Here is a 20,073-nt window from a genome sequence, read left to right on the forward strand (position 1 = left end):
ATCAGCTCAAACTTGCTACATAACATAAGAGCATGTATATGTATCAGAAAAATTTATAAAAATGAAGAATTCTCTCCTAGTCATTTTTGGCAAAATTTGGCCCGTGACCATGTACTATAGTACAGGGACTTTTGCCCGATTTTTGAGTAACTTTAAAATTTTTTTAAAAATCTAATTTTGGTTGGAATCAGCTCAAACTTTCTACACAACATAAGAACATGTATATGCATCAGAAAAGATTATAAAAATGAAGAATTCTCTCCTAGTCATTTTTGGCAAAATTTGGCCAGTGACCATGTACTATAGTACAGGGACTTTTGCCCAATTTTTAAGCATATAGACTCACAAATGTCTAAAATCAACACTACCGGTTTCATTGTCATAATTCCACAGAACACACCTCTTTAACGAGGATAGCTTAACCTACAAAAAGACCACACCCATAGTGACCACACCCATCGATTAACAAACTCACAGTCTGCACATTAAGCGTCTGGTGCATGCTCTGTAAAATGGCTGCCATTAAAGAGGAGGGATCACCTTTAGTCATCTCCGACGAGAAATTATTTAAAACTAGCTAGAATGTTTGTAAAAATTAATTAATAACTAGCCCCACCCATAACTTACAGTGGGCGGAGTCATGAACATGTTGCTACTAATGGGCGGAGGCCTTGAGGTGGACGAGAGAATTTCTCTTGACGTTGAAAACTATCATAACAAAAAAAAGTTAATCGCCCTTATAAATTATAAAATTTACTTAAGCAAACTTAAAATCTACTAAATAGCTAGCAAATTTTGTAGAGTAAAATTTTAATAAATTTGGCAAATTATGATCCATTTATCAAAATTACAGTATGCAAATGCTTAAAATTTTAACAGCCAAACCTCAAATTAAATTTCAGTGCTCTAAATTTCTTAGCTATAAATAAATGTTACTTACTTGTGTTATGTGGAAGGTGAGAGTTGGTCCTCTTGGTACTTTGGCTATTTTTAGGTTAACGTGTTCGTCAGATCTTGAGATAAGAATAAAGTGGGACACTCCCAGTGGACCAGCTACATGAACAAAATCCTTTAACGTATTTCTCTTCATAGCCTGAGAAAAAAAGAAAAATTTTATATAATTTTATATGGGTACATTTAGTAATTTTTATGTATCAGACGTATGTATCTAAAAATATTTTTAATACTTTGTGTTGCTAAAATTTTGTGAATCTTCATTTCTAAGAAGATTTCATAAAATGTAACTTTAAACTACAACACGAAAAAGCACAATTGAATGAAAAGTGCAGAATTTTGCGATTTCTATTTTCGCAACAAAGCAAGACACAAAATCTGTCAAAAATTCAGCAATATAAAATTTCTGAGTGCGTTGTGTTTTACTTTTAAATTTGAGGCAGTGTTTGGTTCCATTACATGCCGTAAATCAAATACTAGTTCATTTAGGAGTCGACCCACACGCCCACGCTCCATTATAAAGGTCTTTGGTACTTTTGAAGCGTTAGGTTTGTCATCTCCCTCCGACTGAGCTGTTCTCTTCTTTTTCTATCAAAAATAAAATAAATTTGTTTTCTCAGGAGCCCTGGTTTTCTTTCTCTTACTCTTCTAGTCTTTCCCATGATGACACCACGTGGTTACTGGTAAGTTAACTGGAATAATTATAACACCACTGCACTGGGTGTGGTTACTCTTTATCAAATTGCAAAATTTACTGGTATTAAATATAAGCAAGTTCTAAAATTCTTAAAATATGTATAAAAACCAAAGTACAAAAATATAATAATAATAATAATAATAATAATAATAATAATAATAATAATAATACTCATCTATATGGTGAAAAATTAAGAATAATAATAAATAAATTGGAGTACACTAGGCAACATGTCGTTAGCTGTTACTTTGATCAAATAGAAATCTGTTCTATTTTTGCAACAAGTTGATTACAAGACTAAATTACCAGAAAGTTGGGCTTTAAAAACACACACAGCTGTCAAAATGACACTGTCAGAGTGCTTCATTAAAAATTTACGTGATCAGTCCCATGTCACATCAATTTTTAGAATAGCCATTCCTTGCAGTCCAATTAAATTTAGGCGAATGTCACCTTTTACAGACGCCCCTTCATGTTCACTAGGGAACTCCGATACATTTGGTTGAGCCAAAAAAGCACTTCGAGCTTCATTGTAAAATGTCCCCATTAAATGAAATGTGTTTTGATAAACATCAGTTCTAGCTTTATTATTAATGAGGTTTAATTCCTTTAATCGGCCAAGCGATCCGGTTCCAAGGTACATCAGTCCTGGAGCGCCGCTGTCAATAATAAAAGGTATTGGAATGACCCTGCCATCACTTATCTGCATTGGAAGAACAGTGGTAACTCGTCGTATTTTTCCGCCAAGCATTACTTTCGTCACCTTAGGCCCTCCCTCAGTCTCGTCAAATTCTTTCTGAAATTGACTCCAGCTCATTAGTGTTAAATAACCGTCGTGTTTTGGAGGCAAGTCCTCATCTTGCAGCAAAAATTCTACTTCCAGCTCGTCTCCAAATGATCCGCTCAAGCACATGAGCAGAAGCGTGAAAGACAAAACAAATAAACAACTCATTGTCCAAATGTATTTAGATCTAATAACCAAAATTCAGTTAAAGCCTACCGATATCAAATTACTCTACTCTGGAATTTTGTCTGGAGTGTGGATGGAGTCTTTGACTCTTTGTGGTCCCTAGAATCGTACGTTCGTACTTATATACCGTATACGTCCAAATTTTCGAGGGTTCAAAATTTCGTGTTTTCAATGAAATTTGCTCAAAAGTTAATATTCGTGTGAGCTAATTTTCGTGTTCTGGCCATAGTCTACATACAATAGAATGGCATTAGAGGTGTTTTAAATTTCGTGGATTTAAGGTGAGCACGAAAATAACGAAATTTAATACACCTCGAAAATTAAGACGCGTACGGTATTCTCTTGGGAGTTTGATCAAAGTGATCATGTGACTTGGGATGTGGCTTCACAACAACCCCGCTCCCGGGACCTCACAAGAACGGAGGGAGTGGTCTGGCCCCGCGAGATCGAGATGCCATAATAGCTATTACCAAGAGTAGATAATAATTCTACTCTTGCTATTACAGATGCCATAATAGCCATAATTGCTTTTGCATGTTGCATATTGCAACGTGTGCCTGCAATATCTTATGCTATAGCTAGATAATTCTGTTCAAATCTGTGGGGCTGAGCCCCCGGGGCCACCGGGCCAGGCCTGCGTATTATCATAGATATTAGAGTAAAATCATTATCTATGATTATTATCGTACATTGCTTACTAAAAAACGTGTCCTGTCTTGATTGGACTATAGATGCACCAATCAAACGCCAGTGCTCACATGGCCCTATTTACCCTTGAAGATCCTCATCATATTTTTTTTTAATCATATTTTTTTAAAATTATGGCATAAATTATAGAGTAAATGAAATACCCTTTTTTTCTATGATGGGGCACCGCCAAAGATACCAGTATAAGGTGGAACTGCGCTTTTCACTCCACTTGCATGATCCGTAAACTGTATTATGCATATGCACATACACAGCCAAGAATTTTACTTTGAATCATGACTGATATCAATCAGGATCAGCCTTGATACATTCCTGTATCATGAATTTTGGGCAGCCTGCAAAGCAATGAGTCTAGTATGATACAATCATGATAATCATCCATGATACAACCATGCTGGAGTACGGCCCTGGTTCAGCCACACAGCCAGAGCAACAGACATGATTCAACATTGATGCCAGTCAGGGCTGTATCAAAATAGACATCAGGCTTGAATCATTGATTTTGGGTAGTGGGCTGTATCAGAGATGATAATTCTTGGCCGTGTAGTATGGGGGAGGGATTTACGGAACACGCAATGATCCAAGTGGAGTGATGGAAAAGGGCAGCATTTATGGCATGACACAGGGCATTACATTATTATTGTTATTATGTTGTTATTGTTAGATATGGGTGTTACAAAAGTGCTTCAGTTTTTTCTAATACATGATAATGTTATTCTTTTTTTTTTAAATCAATGAATGATAAAGATTACAACCAAGTTAATAATTAAAAAGGCTGCATGTATAATAATAATGTATTAAACAATAATTGACTACTAATAATAATTGTTCTAAGTTTATAATTCGTCTTTTTCGTCTGCTCCTCCATCACCTCCATCTGCTCCCTCTCCGCTGGGCGGGGGCTGGTTGCCATAGAGCTTCGTGATAATAGGATTGACCACACCCTCTAGCTCCTCCTTCTTTGATTTAAACTCTTCCGTCTCGGCCTCCGAATTACTGTCCAGCCATTCAATGGCGGCGTCTACTGCCTCAGTGATTGTCGTCTTGTCTTCTTCCGATAGCTTTCCTCCGAGTTTCTCTTCGTCTTTGAGCTGGTTCTTTAACGAGTAGGCGTAGCTCTCAAGCTCGTTCTTGCTCTCGACCCGATCTTTCACTTTCTTGTCTTCGTCGGCGAATTTCTCAGCGTCGTTGATCATGCGTTCAATGTCTTCGGGTGTGAGCCTGTTCTGGTCGTTGGTGATGGTGATAGCTTCGGAATTACCGCTTCCCTTGTCTTCGGCGGTCACGATTAGGATACCGTTTTCATCAATTTGAAAAGTGACTTCGATTTGGGGTACCCCCCTTGGAGCAGGTGGGATTCCGTTGAGATCAAACTTTCCGAGAAGATGATTGTCTTTCGTCATGGGCCTTTCACCCTCGAATACCTGTATCGTTACGGTTGGCTGGTTATCAGAAGCAGTTGAGAATATCTGTGACTTCTTAGTCGGGATCACTGTGTTACGGGGGATCAGTTTTGTCATGACTCCGCCCACTGTCTCAATCCCAAGGGTAAGAGGGTTAACGTCGAGGAGGAGGAGACCGTCTGTATTAGATTCTCCGCTTAGGATACCGGCTTGAACGGCAGCTCCATAAGCCACGGCCTCGTCAGGGTTGATACCGCGGTTTGGTTCTTTGCCGTTGAAGAAGTCCTTGACGAGTTGCTGGACCTTGGGGATACGGGTGGATCCCCCGACCAGAACGATCTCGTCGATTTTATTTTTTTCGATTTCAGAGTCCTCGATAACTTGTTGTACTGGTTTGAGAGTGGATCTGAATAAATCCTGAGAAATAAGAGAGAGAGAGAGAGAGAGAGAGAGGAGAGACAAAAAGTAATACAATACATACAAATATAATACAAGGTTAATGTACATGTACTTATGTAGCAGACATTATTATTACTACCACTATTGTCACTAGTACTATTATCCTTTTAACTTATAACAATTACATGCACAGTATAGCCTGCTACTGTGGACACTCTAAAATAAGGACACCTCTATAATGAGGACAGGTAGTATCAGTCCCAATACAATAGTAATGTGTATTAATGAACCTCTGAAATAAGGACAGGTTCATAATCAGGAGGGTATTATTGGGTACCAGGTGTCCAGAATAGACAGGTTTGACTGTATATCCTTACCATATTCAATTTATGTACATGTACTAATGTAGCAGACATCATTATTAAGTATACAACTATTAGTACTATTATCCTTTTAAATTTATCAATAGCAATTACTGTACATTGTATGTCCTTACCATATTCAATTCCTCGAATCTTGCTCTGGTGAGTGTCTCAGAGAAGTCCTCTCCTCCATAAAGTGATTCAATCTCGATTCTTGTCTGATGCTGTGAGCTGAGGGTTCTCTTAGCCTTCTCTACCTCTCGTCTTAGCTTCTGGACGGCTCTGTTGTCGCCACGAATATCCTTTCCGTGTTTCTTTTTGAATAGCTTTATGAAATGCTCCATCACTCTCTGATCGAAATCCTCACCACCTGCAAAACAAATAAATAATAATATACATGTATGACAATAAAATTACGTGTCTTTTTATAAAATAATCCTCTCTTTTCTTACCAAGATGAGTGTCACCGTTGGTTGCTACAACTTCAAAGACTCCGTTATCAATTGTGAGGAGTGAGACGTCAAAAGTTCCTCCTCCCAAATCAAACACAAGAATGTTCTTCTCTCCCTCTTTCTTGTCCAGCCCGTAAGCAATTGCAGCCGCTGTCCTGTAGAGAAAAGAATAAAGAATAAAATAAGTAAAATAAATAAATAAATAATAAGATATTCTTAAATTAAATTAAATAAATAGATATTACATAGCAGTGTAAAAGGAAATAAGACGCAGAAAAAATTACCAAAAATGACAATAAATTAAACAGATTCAAATACACATTATTAATATTAGTACAACTTACGGTTCATTGATGATTCTCATAACATTGAGTCCAGCAATGGCTCCGGCGTCTTTGGTCGCTTGTCTCTGAGCATCATTGAAATAAGCAGGGACAGTAACCACAGCATGGGTGACAGGAGTACCAAGATAAGCTTCAGCTGTCTCCTACATCAGACAACAGGAAAAAATAGAAATAATTAATAAAATTGTATTATTATAATTGAAATGAATTATGTGTAATAGTGTAAGTTTAGCTAATTACATGTACTTATAATTATTTTATAATTCCATTAATCCATGTCACTTAATACACTCAATTAGCATATATACATACATGTACATTATTACAGCTGCTTATATAAATGCAACATTTTAAATTAATCTTTAATGTTCATTCTCTCTCTTACCTTCATCTTAACCAAGACCATGGCCGAGATCTCCTCAGCTGCGAAAAGTTTCTTCTCTCCTTTAACATCAATCTCAACGTGAGGTTTCTCATTCCTGTTCTTAGTCGTGAAAGGCCAGTACTTGATGTCCTTCTGGACAGTTGGGTCCTTCCACGAACGCCCGATCAACCTCTTGGCGTCAAACACAGTGTTCTCTGGGTTTGTTGTCAGTTGGTTCTTTGCTGCGTCTCCGATGAGTCTCTCTCCCTCGCCAGTAAAGGCTACGTAGGATGGGGTGATACGGTTACCCTGGTCATTGGCGATGATCTCAACGCGACCATTCTTGTATACACCAACACTAAAAAATAAATTTAAAAAATTATATAACAATATTATTATTATGTACACGATAATGATTTCAAAAAAGGCAAAGCTAAAAGCAGTGATATTAGCAGCTGCATTTACATTTAAAAATTAAAAATAAGTTTTAGAGGTAATTTGTATTATTCTATTATATTGCTGGAGGGAGAAATAAGGAATGAGTCCTTACCATGAGTAAGTCGTCCCTAAATCTATTCCAATTACAGTTCCTGTCTCCTCTTTCTTCTCACTCTTCTCGTCACAAGTGATAGAGTGGAGGAGACAAATGGCTACTAGAAAAATTCTGAAAAGTAACTTCATCTCTCTCTTTTTCGTCTTTAAGACTCCTTCCTATTGTTGGACTTGTCTTGAATGTCGATTTGAATTCAGTCTTCCTAATTCTCTTAGCTGCTTTTTATTAGTGCGTCCCGCGGAATATGGCGGGCAATTCTCCTATGTGGAGACATCTGATTGGTCAGAATAATGAGCCCCGCCTTTTCATTCTCGCTGGAGCCTTTTGGTTGGTTCGAGAATTTTGTTTCCTGTTTACGTCAGTCTGACCCAGGGGTGTGGTCACGTGGAGCGATTTGATTGGTCAGAGTCACAAAAAATGAATCTGCAACATTATACTTTGCACTCTCATTCTTAGTCCATTACAAGAGCCAATAGATTGGCAACCATGCATAATTAGAGTAGAACCTGTAACAAACATAACCTTAAGTCTATTTTTCGGCTCTTAGCTTGCACATAAATGCTGTAGTTTTAATATAACATATTCTGCAGATTATGTATTGATAAAGCATTAGAGCATTCCTCATTGCATCCAAACTGGAATAGCCAGCTCAGCTAATGCAATTTAAATGGAATTTCAGTTTCATTTAGCTGTCTTTGAGCTGTCCTCTATCATTACATTAAGCACAAAACTTAACAAATTCATGCTTCAAGAAGCACGCACTGTTATAGCACTTTTATGATCATTTATTCATTATTGTTAATATTTTTTAAAATCATAAATAAAACTAAAATTATTAGCCATTACATTTTGTGTAAAAGAAAGTAGAAAAAGACGTAGAAAGAAAGAGAGGGAAAACAACACAAAAAACAATTCGTAATACATACAGAAACACAATAATCGAATTCAAATTGTTGCTAAACAGAAAATATAATGAAGTGCGAATTTTGTGGAAGAGCGTAAACATGTGTGGTTATTATTATTAACATTAAAACAGTTAATTAAACTCTGGCTCCTAGTTAAGAGGCACTGTATGATCAGATCTAAATAATCCAGTCTGGAAAGAGAGAGAGAGAGAGAGGGAAAGAACAAGAGTGAAAGAGAGAGGGAGAGAAAAAGAGAGACAGAGACAGAGAGAGAGGGAGAAGGAGAGGGAGAGAGGGAGAAAAAAAGAGAATTATACATGAATACTATAATCATGTGACATACTTTCCCATTAAATTCTCCAAGCCACAGGCCTAGTCTCTGAGTATCTTTAGTAACTACTTTAATGTGATCGTGTTTCTAGAGAAAAACAAAAAAAGCAGAATAATAATAATAACAAGGAACTAAATCATAATATAACAAATATCATAATAATTCTCTTTACATGAAAAGATAAAAATCCAGGGCCTTCCGCATCATAATCATACACAGCCTCGACCCAAATCCCCCCGTCTCGACCAAAAGGAGGCGGAGACATCATTAACAAGGAACTACTGGAGGAACCAGAGACAGAGTGATGTCTTGCGGCTTCAGAGTACGCAATACGAAGAGTAGTGTCCACTCCAGGGAAGCTCACGCCTAGAGTGTTCTTTTGATAATAGTCGACAAGTTCTTCGATTGAGTCAAAGTCACAGGCGTCTGAGACGTAGAACCTTTCGGTTTGAGGGTTTCTCATTATCTTGATGTGCTTGGGCATCCCACTCCACCTAGAAAGGGGAGAAGAAAGGTACATGTACATGTACATCAATCAACTACTCTATGAATAAAAAAGTACATAAATATATTTAGTATGTGTATGCATAATTCAAGTACATACATGTATGTACATGTACATATATTTTGTGCATAACAATACAATCAAACCTGTCTATTCCGGACACCTTGGGACCTAATAAAACTGTCCTGATTATAGAGGTGTCCTTATTTTAGAGGTTCATTAATACACATTACTATTGTATTGGGACTGATACTACCTGTCCTCATTATAGAGGTGTCCTTATTTTAGAGTGTCCACAATAGCAGGTTATACTGTATTACTACTTTAATATGTACATGTACTGTACATACATGTGTATCATTCCTGATCATAAATACACTTATTATATGATTGTATGTACTTTAATGCTACAGCATATTCTCCTGGTCTATCCATGCTTTCCCTTATAAGGAATACCCCATCTCTGGATCTGTGGAGTGCTACCTCAGCATCGATACGAGTTCTCATACCAATGTACCTAGGGAGAGAGAGGAGAAAGAGAGAGAGAGTAAGAGAGGGTTACAAAAGAATGTATATGTACATGTACATGTACATGTAAGTCAATCAAGTAACAGCTTATACTGTGAAATAAAGTAGCAGTTGAATCTAATGTACTAAAGGTACATGTACATGTACATGTACATATAAATGTATAGCTCATGTAGTATATAATGGGTACCATGAATATTCTGAGAGTTTTCGTCTCATTTGTACTAGCAGATCTTCAGGTGAGGGTTGGGGTGGGCCCTGAAATAATAATATATAAATGTGCGTATATACAAACAAAGACGTAAAAGTTGTAGCTCAGACAGTTGTGATTGAAATCAGCTCAATTTTTATGGAGCAAAAAATAAAATAAAAATTGAGAATTGGGATTAATGGTCACTGCACAAGATGATTTATTGGCAGGAGTAATATTTGGCAAATTTGCCTGTAGAAAATTTGCCTGTAATTGGCAGATTTTATATTGGTGATTTCTTCATAGAACCGCCGATCGTTAATATTAATTCCTCGCTAATAAATCACCTTGTATGGTATGGTATGTACATGTTGTAACTTGGACTAACTTCAGCTCGATTTTTTTACAGAGCAAAAATGGAATAAAAATAGGAAGTGGGGATAAGATAATTTCGTGATTTTAACGAGACATTAATACATGTACTGCAGCTATTGCTCCGCCCACTCACTTGGGGTTTTAAATAATTTGGCGAAACATAACCTCTTTGGCCTGTTCTTAAGACAACACCCTAAAAGGAGAGAGAGAGAGAGAGGGGAGAAAGAGAGAGAGAGGGAGAGAGAGTGTGTGTGGTGAGTAACTGAGTCAGTCTCCAGTGGTGGTTGTCCCTACCTCCCACCACTCATGGTCTTTCTCCTTTATGATAATCTCATCTCCTCTCTCGAAGGAAAGGAACGTTTCTCGTCTTGGACCAATTGCATTATATCTAAACAAAAAAACAATAACAACAACAACAAAAATACCAAATACTTACTTTTGTGTAGCAACATATACTTGTCCTAAAATAAAGAGGACACAAAGAAGGATCATTACTAATTATAATTATTTAACTTACGTTGGCCTGGTGGCTCTCCATTGGGTCTTCTTGATGGTACTGGGCCAAATCTTGGGCCCCCGGGAGTATCAATACTGCCATGAGAAGCGAGAGGCTGGAGAGGAGAGAGAGAGAAAAGGAGAGAGGGTAATGGTGCTATACTGCCATTTCATGTCTTCGATTAGCAGGTGCTACTGATTCATTTTAAAAAAGTACTTTACATTTAAGTGCTAGTGCTATGTTTTAAAACTAATGATACTAGTTTTATAATTTTAAATTGGGTCAAAGACCCTGTACTGTAGTACAGGGTTTTTGGCCAAACTTTGGCAAAAATAAAAAGGAGAGAATTCTCCATTTTTATATATTTTTTCTGATACATATACATGTTCTTATGCTGTGTAAAAAGTTTCAGCCGATTCCAATCAAATTTGGATTTTATATGAATTTAAAAGTTGCTCCAAATGTGATGTAGTCAGTAAATCGATGTGATATACACATGTACATGAAGCATAAAAAAAGAAAAGAAAGTTTACTTACCGGATGGCTATGTTGAGTTGGCAATGGTGGATGACTAAGTTGAGTTGGCAATGGTGGACCTGTATAAGAAATATCAAGCCACACCCAAACCACACCCACTTACGAAAGGCTTTATTACAAGGCGGTTGCTTTTCAATGCAATCTCCGTGTGATATCACCTTGCAATCCGGAACTAAAAAAAGTATAATTACATTATTTAATAATTGCACTTGATTAAATATTTAAAACGTTCATTAATTAATGAATTATTATTATCATTTATTTATTTATTTTAATTACCTATACACTTGTAGCCTTGAAAATAGCACCCATACAAGTATTTCTGACAGTAACTACATTTCGATGGACAGTCAAAATTAACCAGTTCAAAACTATGATGACCTGGAATAGGAATGGTATGGGAATGACTTTAGTGAACAGAAATGGAAATATCAAGTATGGGAATGAGTTTAGGGTATAGTGACTATAATACCTTTTTTTCCACCCTTTGGTCTAATTACATCTCTAAAAAATAAGCATAAAATATAACAACAATAATAATGATGATGATGAATTTTTATTACTTTGCTTTTTTTATCGAGTCGGTCCACTTAAATTTCAATTGATCATTTTTGGCATAAGCAATGTATTCAATTGCTTCTAAAAATAGTAACAAACAAACAAACAAACAAACAAACATAATAAAAATATTTTTGTATACTCTCTACTTACCCTTGCCACCATCTTTTTCAACTCTTATTTTAAAAGAATGAGCCGCATTCTAAAAATATATACATTTACATGTATGTAATATAAAATGATAAAACAATTTTTATCTTGACTTTACTCTCTTCTCCCTCCCTGCCTTCCTCTCTCTCTCCCTCCCTCCCCCCCTCTCTCTCCCTCCCTTCCCCTCACTCCCTCCCCCTCCCTCACTCTAGCTCTAGTTGATGATATGGAGTCTAATGTGATGTCCCCAATGTCGTGATGATCCTTCACAGAGTAAGATATGCCTCCAAGAAACCTAAACCTTCTGTGAGTTATGATCAAAACCTTGTCAAACAGGAACACCCATCTAGTCAAACAGGTTTAGGTAGAATGGTGTAAAAGTGGATATGTACAATTATACATGTACTTACCTGCTTCGAGGTTCTTCTCTCTGGCCATCAACTAGTTTGAGCATTTTTAATTCACCGTCCATGTGATAGTGACCACACTCTCCGCTTAGCTTGGGTCCCTGTGTAAAGGAATGGGAGGAGAAAGGGGAGGGGCATAATAAGTACATGTACACATACATGTACATGTATATTAATACAGAACTTTAAATGCAAATACATCTACTGTATCTGTTACATTCAGCAATTCTTTTGTTGAATAAAATGCCATCAATTTTATCATAGTGAATATACATGCAGATTTTTATTACCCTTCTAGTTTAAAAATTGCTAATTTTTTTGAGAAGGAATATTGTGTACATGAAGGAGATGAACTCACTCTATAGTCCACAATGGTGCACTCCAGTTCTTGTATGGCTCTCATCTTCTCAAAGTGCTCCTTCGTTACATTAATATACTTGGACACATCCTACAAACAAACAAACAAACAAACAAACAAACAAACAAACAAACAAATAATTAAGTCAACAAAACAACAAAGAGAGATATTGAGAGATAAAGGGGGAGAGTATTAATTAATATAATTAATCATAATTACAACATTAATTACTGTAAAAGTGGAATATTTAAGGTGACTTTAATTTTACGATAAAAGAGAAAAGTAAATAAACACTAGTTAGTTATATTAATTTATACTACAGTAGCTCACGTGTTAACCGTAAAATTTAAATCACATAGAAATTTAAAAATTAAATGATAAAGGCAGTAAAATATTCCGCTTCTATAGTAATTAGTACCAACCTCTAGAGTTTGAATAACTTTATTTAATTTTGTGCTAGAGCCGGCTCCACTTTTCTTGGTACATTTCTCAAGTTCTTTAATGAGTAGAGGATATCTTAACAGTCTTTGAATAGGAACTGGTAGGAGGTCACTCAAGGGGAATCTCTGCTGATGCTTCTCCATTGTCGCCTGCATTAGTTTACTGGTCTCGCCCTTAGCCTGGAAGAATTTAGCCTAGGAACAAATATTAATATAATAAAATTAATAATAAATTAAGATTTGGATTATAATCTTGATTAATATCAAAATTGGAGAACTCTATTTTTTGCATAGCAGGTTTTATCAAATTTTTAGAGTGTTATTTTTACATCCTAAAGCATTTCGTTTTTCAAGGAAAATTTTCAGAAAAAAACAATTTGCTATTTTATAAAAATGCTCATAACTGAAAAAATTTAAGCCGGAATCAGCTCAAACTTTCTATACAGCATAAGTACAGCAATATGTATCAAAAAATGTAATAAAAATTGGGGATCATTTCGGAGCCATTTTTTGGAAAAAACCATGGGCTATAGCCTTGGGTATTTTTCAAAATTTTGAGATTTTCTTAAAATCGACGTAACTTAAAAAATTTAAGTCGAAATCAGCTCAAACTTTCTATGCATTATAAGTACATCAATATGTATCAGAAAATGCAATAAAAATTGGGCGTAATTTTGGAGCCATTTTTCACAAAAAACCATGGGCTATAGTACAGGGATTTTTTCAGAAATTGGCCCGTTTTTAAAAATGGTCATAACTTGAAAAATTAAAGTCGGAATCAGCTCAAACTTTCTACACTGCATAAGGACACCAATATGTATCAGAAAATGTAATAAAAATTGAGGGTCATTTCAGAGCCATTTTTCGGAAAAAAACCATGAGCTATAGCGTTGGTATTTTTCAAAATTTTGAGATTTTCTTAAAATGGACGTAACTTTAAAAATTTAAGTCAGAATCAGCTCAAACTTTCTATGCAGCATAAGTACATCAATATGTATCAGAAAATGCAATAAAAATTGGGGGTCATTTTGGAGCCATTTTTCGGAAAAAAACCATGGGCTATCCTAATCCTAAGATCAGGATCTTTGACCCAACTTTTCCTTTTCATGCAAAAAAATCCAGACAATACAAAGATGCAACTAACTCTTTCTTGTCCCTCTGGCAAATGAGCTGCATACATACCATACAGCAACAAGCCTTCTTCCTAAAAACAAGACAAAATTTCAAAATGAGCTCATCACATTAATATGTACATGCATGTAATTAATTAATGTATGTACATGTACATGTACATGTACACGTATTAGGTACATGTACATGTACATGTATTAGGTATATGTATGTACATGCACTTATAAGTATTCAACTTTTCATAGCATACAGCTATATAGTACAACTCACAGCTTCAAGGAATAGTTTGCTAACGTCTTCTGCTTTGCTTTCGAGACACTGGGAGAGGCCATCACGAAGGGAGAGGTGGTAGGGGAGGATCCTTTGACTCAACTCGAATATCTGTTTAAGTTCTTCAAGACTTTGCTCCTTAAGAGTTTCGTAATAATCCTAAGGGGGAAGAGAAAGAGAGAGAGAGGGGGGAGAGTAAGGGAGAGAGAGAGGGGGAGAGAGAGAGAGGGAGGAAATTGGAGGGGGAAAGATAAAAATCAAGGAGGAGAGAGAGAGGAGGAAGAAAGAAGGAAGAAAGAGAGAAAAGGGAAAGAGGAGCAGGGAAAGAAAAACAAAGAGAGAGTGGATCAAGAAGTACATTTATAAACAGACATACCACTGCAATGGTCTGAAGAACAGATAAAAAGCTTTTCTCTGTCTCATAAAGCTCAGTAATGATGGACTTCTTCTTTTCAATGTAGTCATTCTCTTTCACCGGCTGCCAGAAAGAAAACAAGAGAGAATCAATGAGAGGTAAGTCATGTGATTATCATGTGACTATCATGTGACTCACAGTTGCTTCATAGTAACAGACTGAATCGTAAATCTTTTCACTTCCATAGCCGTAAGAATCGTCATCAGCTGGTGACTGGGGATAGAGATCTTGAATATTAGCATAAACTGCAGTTTGACTGTAGGAGAGAGAGAGAGAGAGAGGGGGGGAGAGAGAGAGAGAGACAAAGAGAGAGAGAGAGAGAGGGGGGGGACAAAGACAGAGACAGAAAGAAAAGTGTAGATGTAGTACATTAACACATTAATAATTTTCCAACCACACAAAGCAGTCGTATAATTATTTCCAAATATCGAAATCAATCAACTTACGCTGATACTTCCTGCAGCGACGCATAGATATCATCTCCGCTTACGTCATTGTAATGTAACTTATTATCATCTTCGTTCGGGAACGGTCTAAAAATAGTAACGACCAAGTCTAATTATAGTAACGACAACTAGACTACACTAATACACGTATTATGTAACTTGGTATAATGATTTGAATTACGCATAACATAATACGTAAATACATGTACATTGTATATGCATTAAAAGTAACAATAGTCTGATTATAGTATTCAGTAGTAAAATTTGAACTACATGTACATACAATCAAGAGTACATAATACTTAAAGAGAGTATCGAACGACCCTATACAAGCTGCTGCATGAGGGCGTATTTGCTCAAAGTCACAATCCGCATACTCCAGTATACTTTATCAATGAATATAATTATCGCGTAGACCTTGATTTGCCATTGTCATGAGTTGGCATGTGCTTGGGGCACAAACTCCTGGATACTAGCAGGGCTGCCTTTGTAGTTCATCTTTCCAGCCTTCTTTCAAGTTATTGGAAGAGATTGCCAAGTTTTTAAAAGCTAAGGGCCAGTTAATGTTGCCACATGGTTGATCACGTGATATGTACATGTAGTATACTGGAGTATGCGGATTGTGACTTTGAGCAAATACGCCCTCAGGCAGCAGTCTGCTATAGGGCTGTTGGATACTCTCTTTAAGTATTATGTACTCTTGATACAATGTATCTATACTACTGTATAACTCCAAATTTTCGTCGGTTAAAAACTTTGTCAAATTCTTGCCTGATGAAATGTTAAACCAACAAAATTTGTGCTCCACATGGTTAGTTTGCAGATTAATAATGACAATAAACTTTATCAGCAAAAATTAATTTTAACAAGAAATTAAGATTTTGACAAAATTTTTGACTGAAAAAAATTTGGAGCTATTACACGTATGATATTTATAGTAACAGATGCTATTTTTAGACATCATCACTCACTTCCATCCCATAGCCAATGCTTGCTGAGTGTGAGACAGCTTTGATAGCGCAAGCATGACCTAATAAATGAGTTTTAATTGGGGGCGTGGTCAGGGACAAGCCACTCCCTCCCTTACCTTTGAGAAATTGTCGACGTCGTAAAGCTCAGAGTCAGTAAAGAGATCGTTGTCTTTGAGATTGAAGTGATGCTTGCAAGCAAATAAGAATGCATTGATATTTTTAATATAAGAGTGCTGGAGGGAGAGGGGGAGGGAGGGAGAGAGAGAGAGAGAGAGGGGGGGGGGAAAGAGAGAGAGAGAGAGGGGGGGACAGAGAGAAAGAGAGAGGGGGGGACAGAGAGAGAGAGAGAGAGAGAGAGAGAGAGAGAGAGAGAGAGAGAGAGAGAGAGAGAGAGAGAGAGAGAGAGAGAGAGAGAGAGAAAGAATTAATTATCCTCCCCCATATTGCATTCATTGTGTGTGTGTGAGAAATAAAATATGATACGCAATATCAGTCACACAGATACACAATGTACATGTACACGTACTGTACATGATACGAGAATATGATACAGTTAAGAAATACATTTCAAGAATTCTTTTGTCCGAATTCACAAGCATAATTATAGACATAAATACTTTCATCAATCACCCAAGTTTTCCTAAATACATTTATTCATGTACATGTACATGTACATGTACATGTACATGTACATGTACATGTACATGTACATATGTGTACACATGTAATGTTAATTAAGAAATAATGCTAATACCATTAGTACATACTAATTAACATTAAAAATATTTCCCCTTTTTCCTTCCACCAAGCAATTTCCCAGTACAAAAATGCATGGAACAAGAAAAATACAAACAAACAAATAAACAAACAAATAAAGACGTCCAGAAATGCAACAAGAAATTAGAGCTGACGGAAATCGTGTCCAGACTGTTCATGTAAATGTACATCTTGTACATAAACATTGTAGGGACACCGAACAATAGGGAGGAAAAACAAGACAGGAATAAGGTTAGAGACATGGTTACTGACATCGCCATGCTACCGGTATCTAGAAATAATTTTTAGGACACCCAATCTAGTTAAAATGGAGACTTAATAGGCTGAATATGAGAGACTAAAAGCGAAAAATGAGAGATTTTAGGAGATCTGAATCAAATTTGGGGGACTAAGAGTCTACTAAACTCGCTCTGGATCTAACAGTGGTAAAAGTGGTACACTGGTAATGGTTACAAGAGGAGGAGGAGAGAGAGAGAGAAAGGGAAAGAGAGAAGGAAAGAAAGGGAATATAAAGGATAATTGTCTTAAATATACAAATTCTGTAAAGGACTATTCACAAATTGTATACAAACTGTAAAGAAAACACGAAGGGAAAGAGTGAGTGAGCCAGAGTAAGTGTGCGTGTATTAAAAGCACAATGTCTACCAAAGAGTAGAGTAAATAAGAGGGGGGGGGGAGAGAGAGAGAGAGAGAGAGAGAGAGAAAGAGAGAGAGAATCAGGAATGATTCGTGAAGGAGAAAGTAAGATGATTAAAGTTGAATCGAATGAAGGAAAAAATTAAATAAAAATAGAACATTAAATAATGACAAAGTGACAAAAGATAGAACATGTAGATCATGTATTTGTAATTCAAAAAATGTCATAAAAATACCTTCATTACATAACCAAATGAAACACATGCATACATGTACATGTACAACTCAGCTACCACACCTGCTCCTATACCGACCACGCCCTAAAACTCGTCAAACGAGTTATACATACCTGCATGACCGGTCTGGCTGTAAAGTCGACAGAGCCTTGCTGGAGTCGGTTCAAAAGCGAGCAGAGAAAGACTCCATCACGAAGGGACCGAGCAAAATCAACTAGAGCGACGTCTGGTTTAGTGACCCTGTGAGTGGGAGGGATGACACCACTGTCTATTAGCCATTGTCTCGCTTGTCTCCAATCAACAGTCTCAACGGTAGCCATCTTTATCCAGGAGTGACGGGGACGGGTATACGGTGAGCGTTTTGTGTGAGAGGGGGAGACTCCTAGTCCCTTTCTCCTTCGTTTTTCCCTCTGAGTCTATTGGGGGCACTTCTGGGAATTCTCCGGGCGACTGCTAGGGGAGGGAGGACTGCCTTAATTCAGAGAAATGGCCAACACTGCTGACATTTTCTCTTGCTGGACCGGAAGCTCTGAGTGGGCGTGGCTACAAAACAAACCACTCCTTTAATTAGTCACGTGTCACGTGACCATGAGCTTGTTTGTTAACTTTTAACAATAACCTAAACCATTAATTTTGATAACACTATAAAAAAAACTTGGCTGTGAAGTGATAATGTTGACTATTATTTTCTAAAATGCTAAATCAATTTTTTAAAATGCAGCTCTCTATGTCAAAGCAAGAATGGATAATCCACTCTTGATCACAGCCATAGCTTTAATAGGCCCTAGGTCTAAATTAAGTTCCTCTTTGTCACATCTTCACATTTCAGTGTCAACAGCAGTGCAGACTGCAGAGCTAAAAGCACAAAGAACTTAGAAACTGAGGCCAGTCTGAGCTGTATTTATTGCAACCAATAATACCACAAGATGACCACAGGGTCTTTGATCTCATGTTGACTTTCACTTAGGACAGAAACTATGATATAATACTTCCATTATATATATATCAGTTGCATTTATACCTGTGATTCATAATGATGTAATCCTGGGTAGAAACCTATTTTGTTGTGGTAAAAGTACTTTCATTCTTCAAATGCATCAAAATCTCAGCCAACCTGGGCCAGTTTTATTTTAATGTATTAAACTAAAAAACTATTTATTGCTAACTTAGTCTTAAATCATGCAGGAACATGGAAATTAAAAACAAGTATTTTTTATTGTGGAAAAGAATCATGCATCGACTTATAATATTCTAGCAAAAGTTTCAGCTCTAAAATGAAATTTGCAAAAATTTAATTAATAGTCAAGGAATTTTAGCACCTCCTACACCAATAATAATTACGTCATTGTTAATGTTAATGAGGTTATTTAAGTTAACGCCCAAGACTGAAAAGAGACTCACTGGCTCACTCAATTTCGTTTCTCTTTTATCATCACTCGCTTCTGATCTCTCCTTTCCTCTTCTGGTAGACACCATAAACAAAACGCTTTCTTTATCTGACTGCTGTAACTCACCAGGGCATTAAGACTTGTAGATCTACACTCCGTCACGCCAGCGTAATTTCCCCATCCTACTCACAAGGGCTAGCGTGCTTCTCTTAAAATCATGTCAGCCGACGAAGAAGACGTAACTATAACCGAGAAAGACCTCGCTGCACTCAAGAACGACGTCCTGAAAGAGAACATTTACGAGATAAGCAGCCAGCTAGGCGACCCGGGCAGATACTTCGCTAGTTTCAAAGCGAAGGAGATCCTTGACAGAACAGATTGCGAGACTATAAAGGCACAAGTTACAAGCATGGAAAAGGCTAATGTCTTTATCGATACCATCAGTGGACGTTGTGGTAGAAAGGGAGAACATCCATACGACGTTTTCGTTGGTGCCTTGAAAAGGATGAAAGTCCATATTCACATCGTTAGGATTTTAAACCAAGCCTTGGCAAAGAAGATAGCCGAGCTTAAAACTACGAAGAGAGTGCAAAGTGAGACTTGTTGTGTTGCTTTTATTTATTTTTTGTTTGCTTTGCGACGCTACGCATCTCTACATGTACATGCACATGTACATGTATTTCTCGTACCTGCTTACTCACTTGCTCTTTCTCTTCCTTTATTTTCTCATGTTTCGATGTACGTGAACATATACTTACTTAATTATGTACTCTCTCTCTCTCTCTCTCTCTCTCTCTCTCTCCCTCCCTCTCTCTCT

At 36.8% G+C, this 20,073-nt stretch overlaps 3 protein-coding genes across 3 annotated transcripts in view; all 3 read right to left on the minus strand.

Annotated features, from left to right (window-relative positions):
- LOC100635773 (suppressor of SWI4 1 homolog) overlaps positions 1-1,699 on the minus strand; it is a 4,654-nt gene extending 2,955 nt beyond the window's left edge. The window contains exons 1-6 of the mRNA XM_003385896.2: positions 1,599-1,699; positions 1,381-1,542; positions 941-1,093; positions 628-708; positions 476-577; positions 347-423 (exon numbers count right to left, since the gene is read on the minus strand). Coding sequence (XP_003385944.1) covers positions 347-423; positions 476-577; positions 628-708; positions 941-1,093; positions 1,381-1,542; positions 1,599-1,616 — 593 coding nt within the window. The 5' untranslated portion in view covers positions 1,617-1,699. The remainder of the gene's footprint in view (positions 1-346; positions 424-475; positions 578-627; positions 709-940; positions 1,094-1,380; positions 1,543-1,598) is intronic.
- Positions 1,700-4,019: 2,320 nt separating this feature from the next.
- On the minus strand, positions 4,020-7,334 carry LOC100637629 (78 kDa glucose-regulated protein-like). Its single transcript, XM_003385911.3, has 6 exons — positions 7,204-7,334; positions 6,675-7,011; positions 6,290-6,432; positions 5,946-6,100; positions 5,628-5,863; positions 4,020-5,149 (listed from the first exon to the last, which is right to left on the minus strand). The coding sequence occupies exons 1-6, from the start codon at positions 7,332-7,334 to the stop codon at positions 4,166-4,168; spliced, it is 1,986 nt and encodes a 661-aa protein (XP_003385959.1). The 3' UTR covers positions 4,020-4,165.
- A 676-nt stretch (positions 7,335-8,010) lies between these two features.
- Positions 8,011-18,418, minus strand: LOC100635898 (protein vav-1-like). The gene is made up of 27 exons (XM_019995431.1): positions 17,982-18,418; positions 16,336-16,452; positions 16,220-16,278; positions 15,249-15,335; positions 14,941-15,058; positions 14,764-14,865; positions 14,388-14,546; positions 14,131-14,190; positions 12,969-13,181; positions 12,547-12,636; positions 12,192-12,289; positions 11,989-12,127; positions 11,785-11,833; positions 11,637-11,712; positions 11,546-11,577; positions 11,353-11,454; positions 11,177-11,245; positions 11,074-11,132; positions 10,558-10,651; positions 10,477-10,501; positions 10,335-10,428; positions 10,174-10,233; positions 9,666-9,733; positions 9,348-9,464; positions 8,615-8,936; positions 8,455-8,529; positions 8,011-8,302 (listed from the first exon to the last, which is right to left on the minus strand). The coding sequence occupies exons 1-27, from the start codon at positions 18,186-18,188 to the stop codon at positions 8,261-8,263; spliced, it is 2,733 nt and encodes a 910-aa protein (XP_019850990.1). The 5' UTR covers positions 18,189-18,418; the 3' UTR covers positions 8,011-8,260.
- Positions 18,419-20,073: the final 1,655 nt, after the last annotated feature.

The sequence above is a fragment of the Amphimedon queenslandica genome, unplaced genomic scaffold, assembly GCF_000090795.2.
Source record: "Amphimedon queenslandica unplaced genomic scaffold, v1.1 AMPQUscaffold_13445, whole genome shotgun sequence".
NCBI classification, from domain to species: domain Eukaryota; kingdom Metazoa; phylum Porifera; class Demospongiae; order Haplosclerida; family Niphatidae; genus Amphimedon; species Amphimedon queenslandica.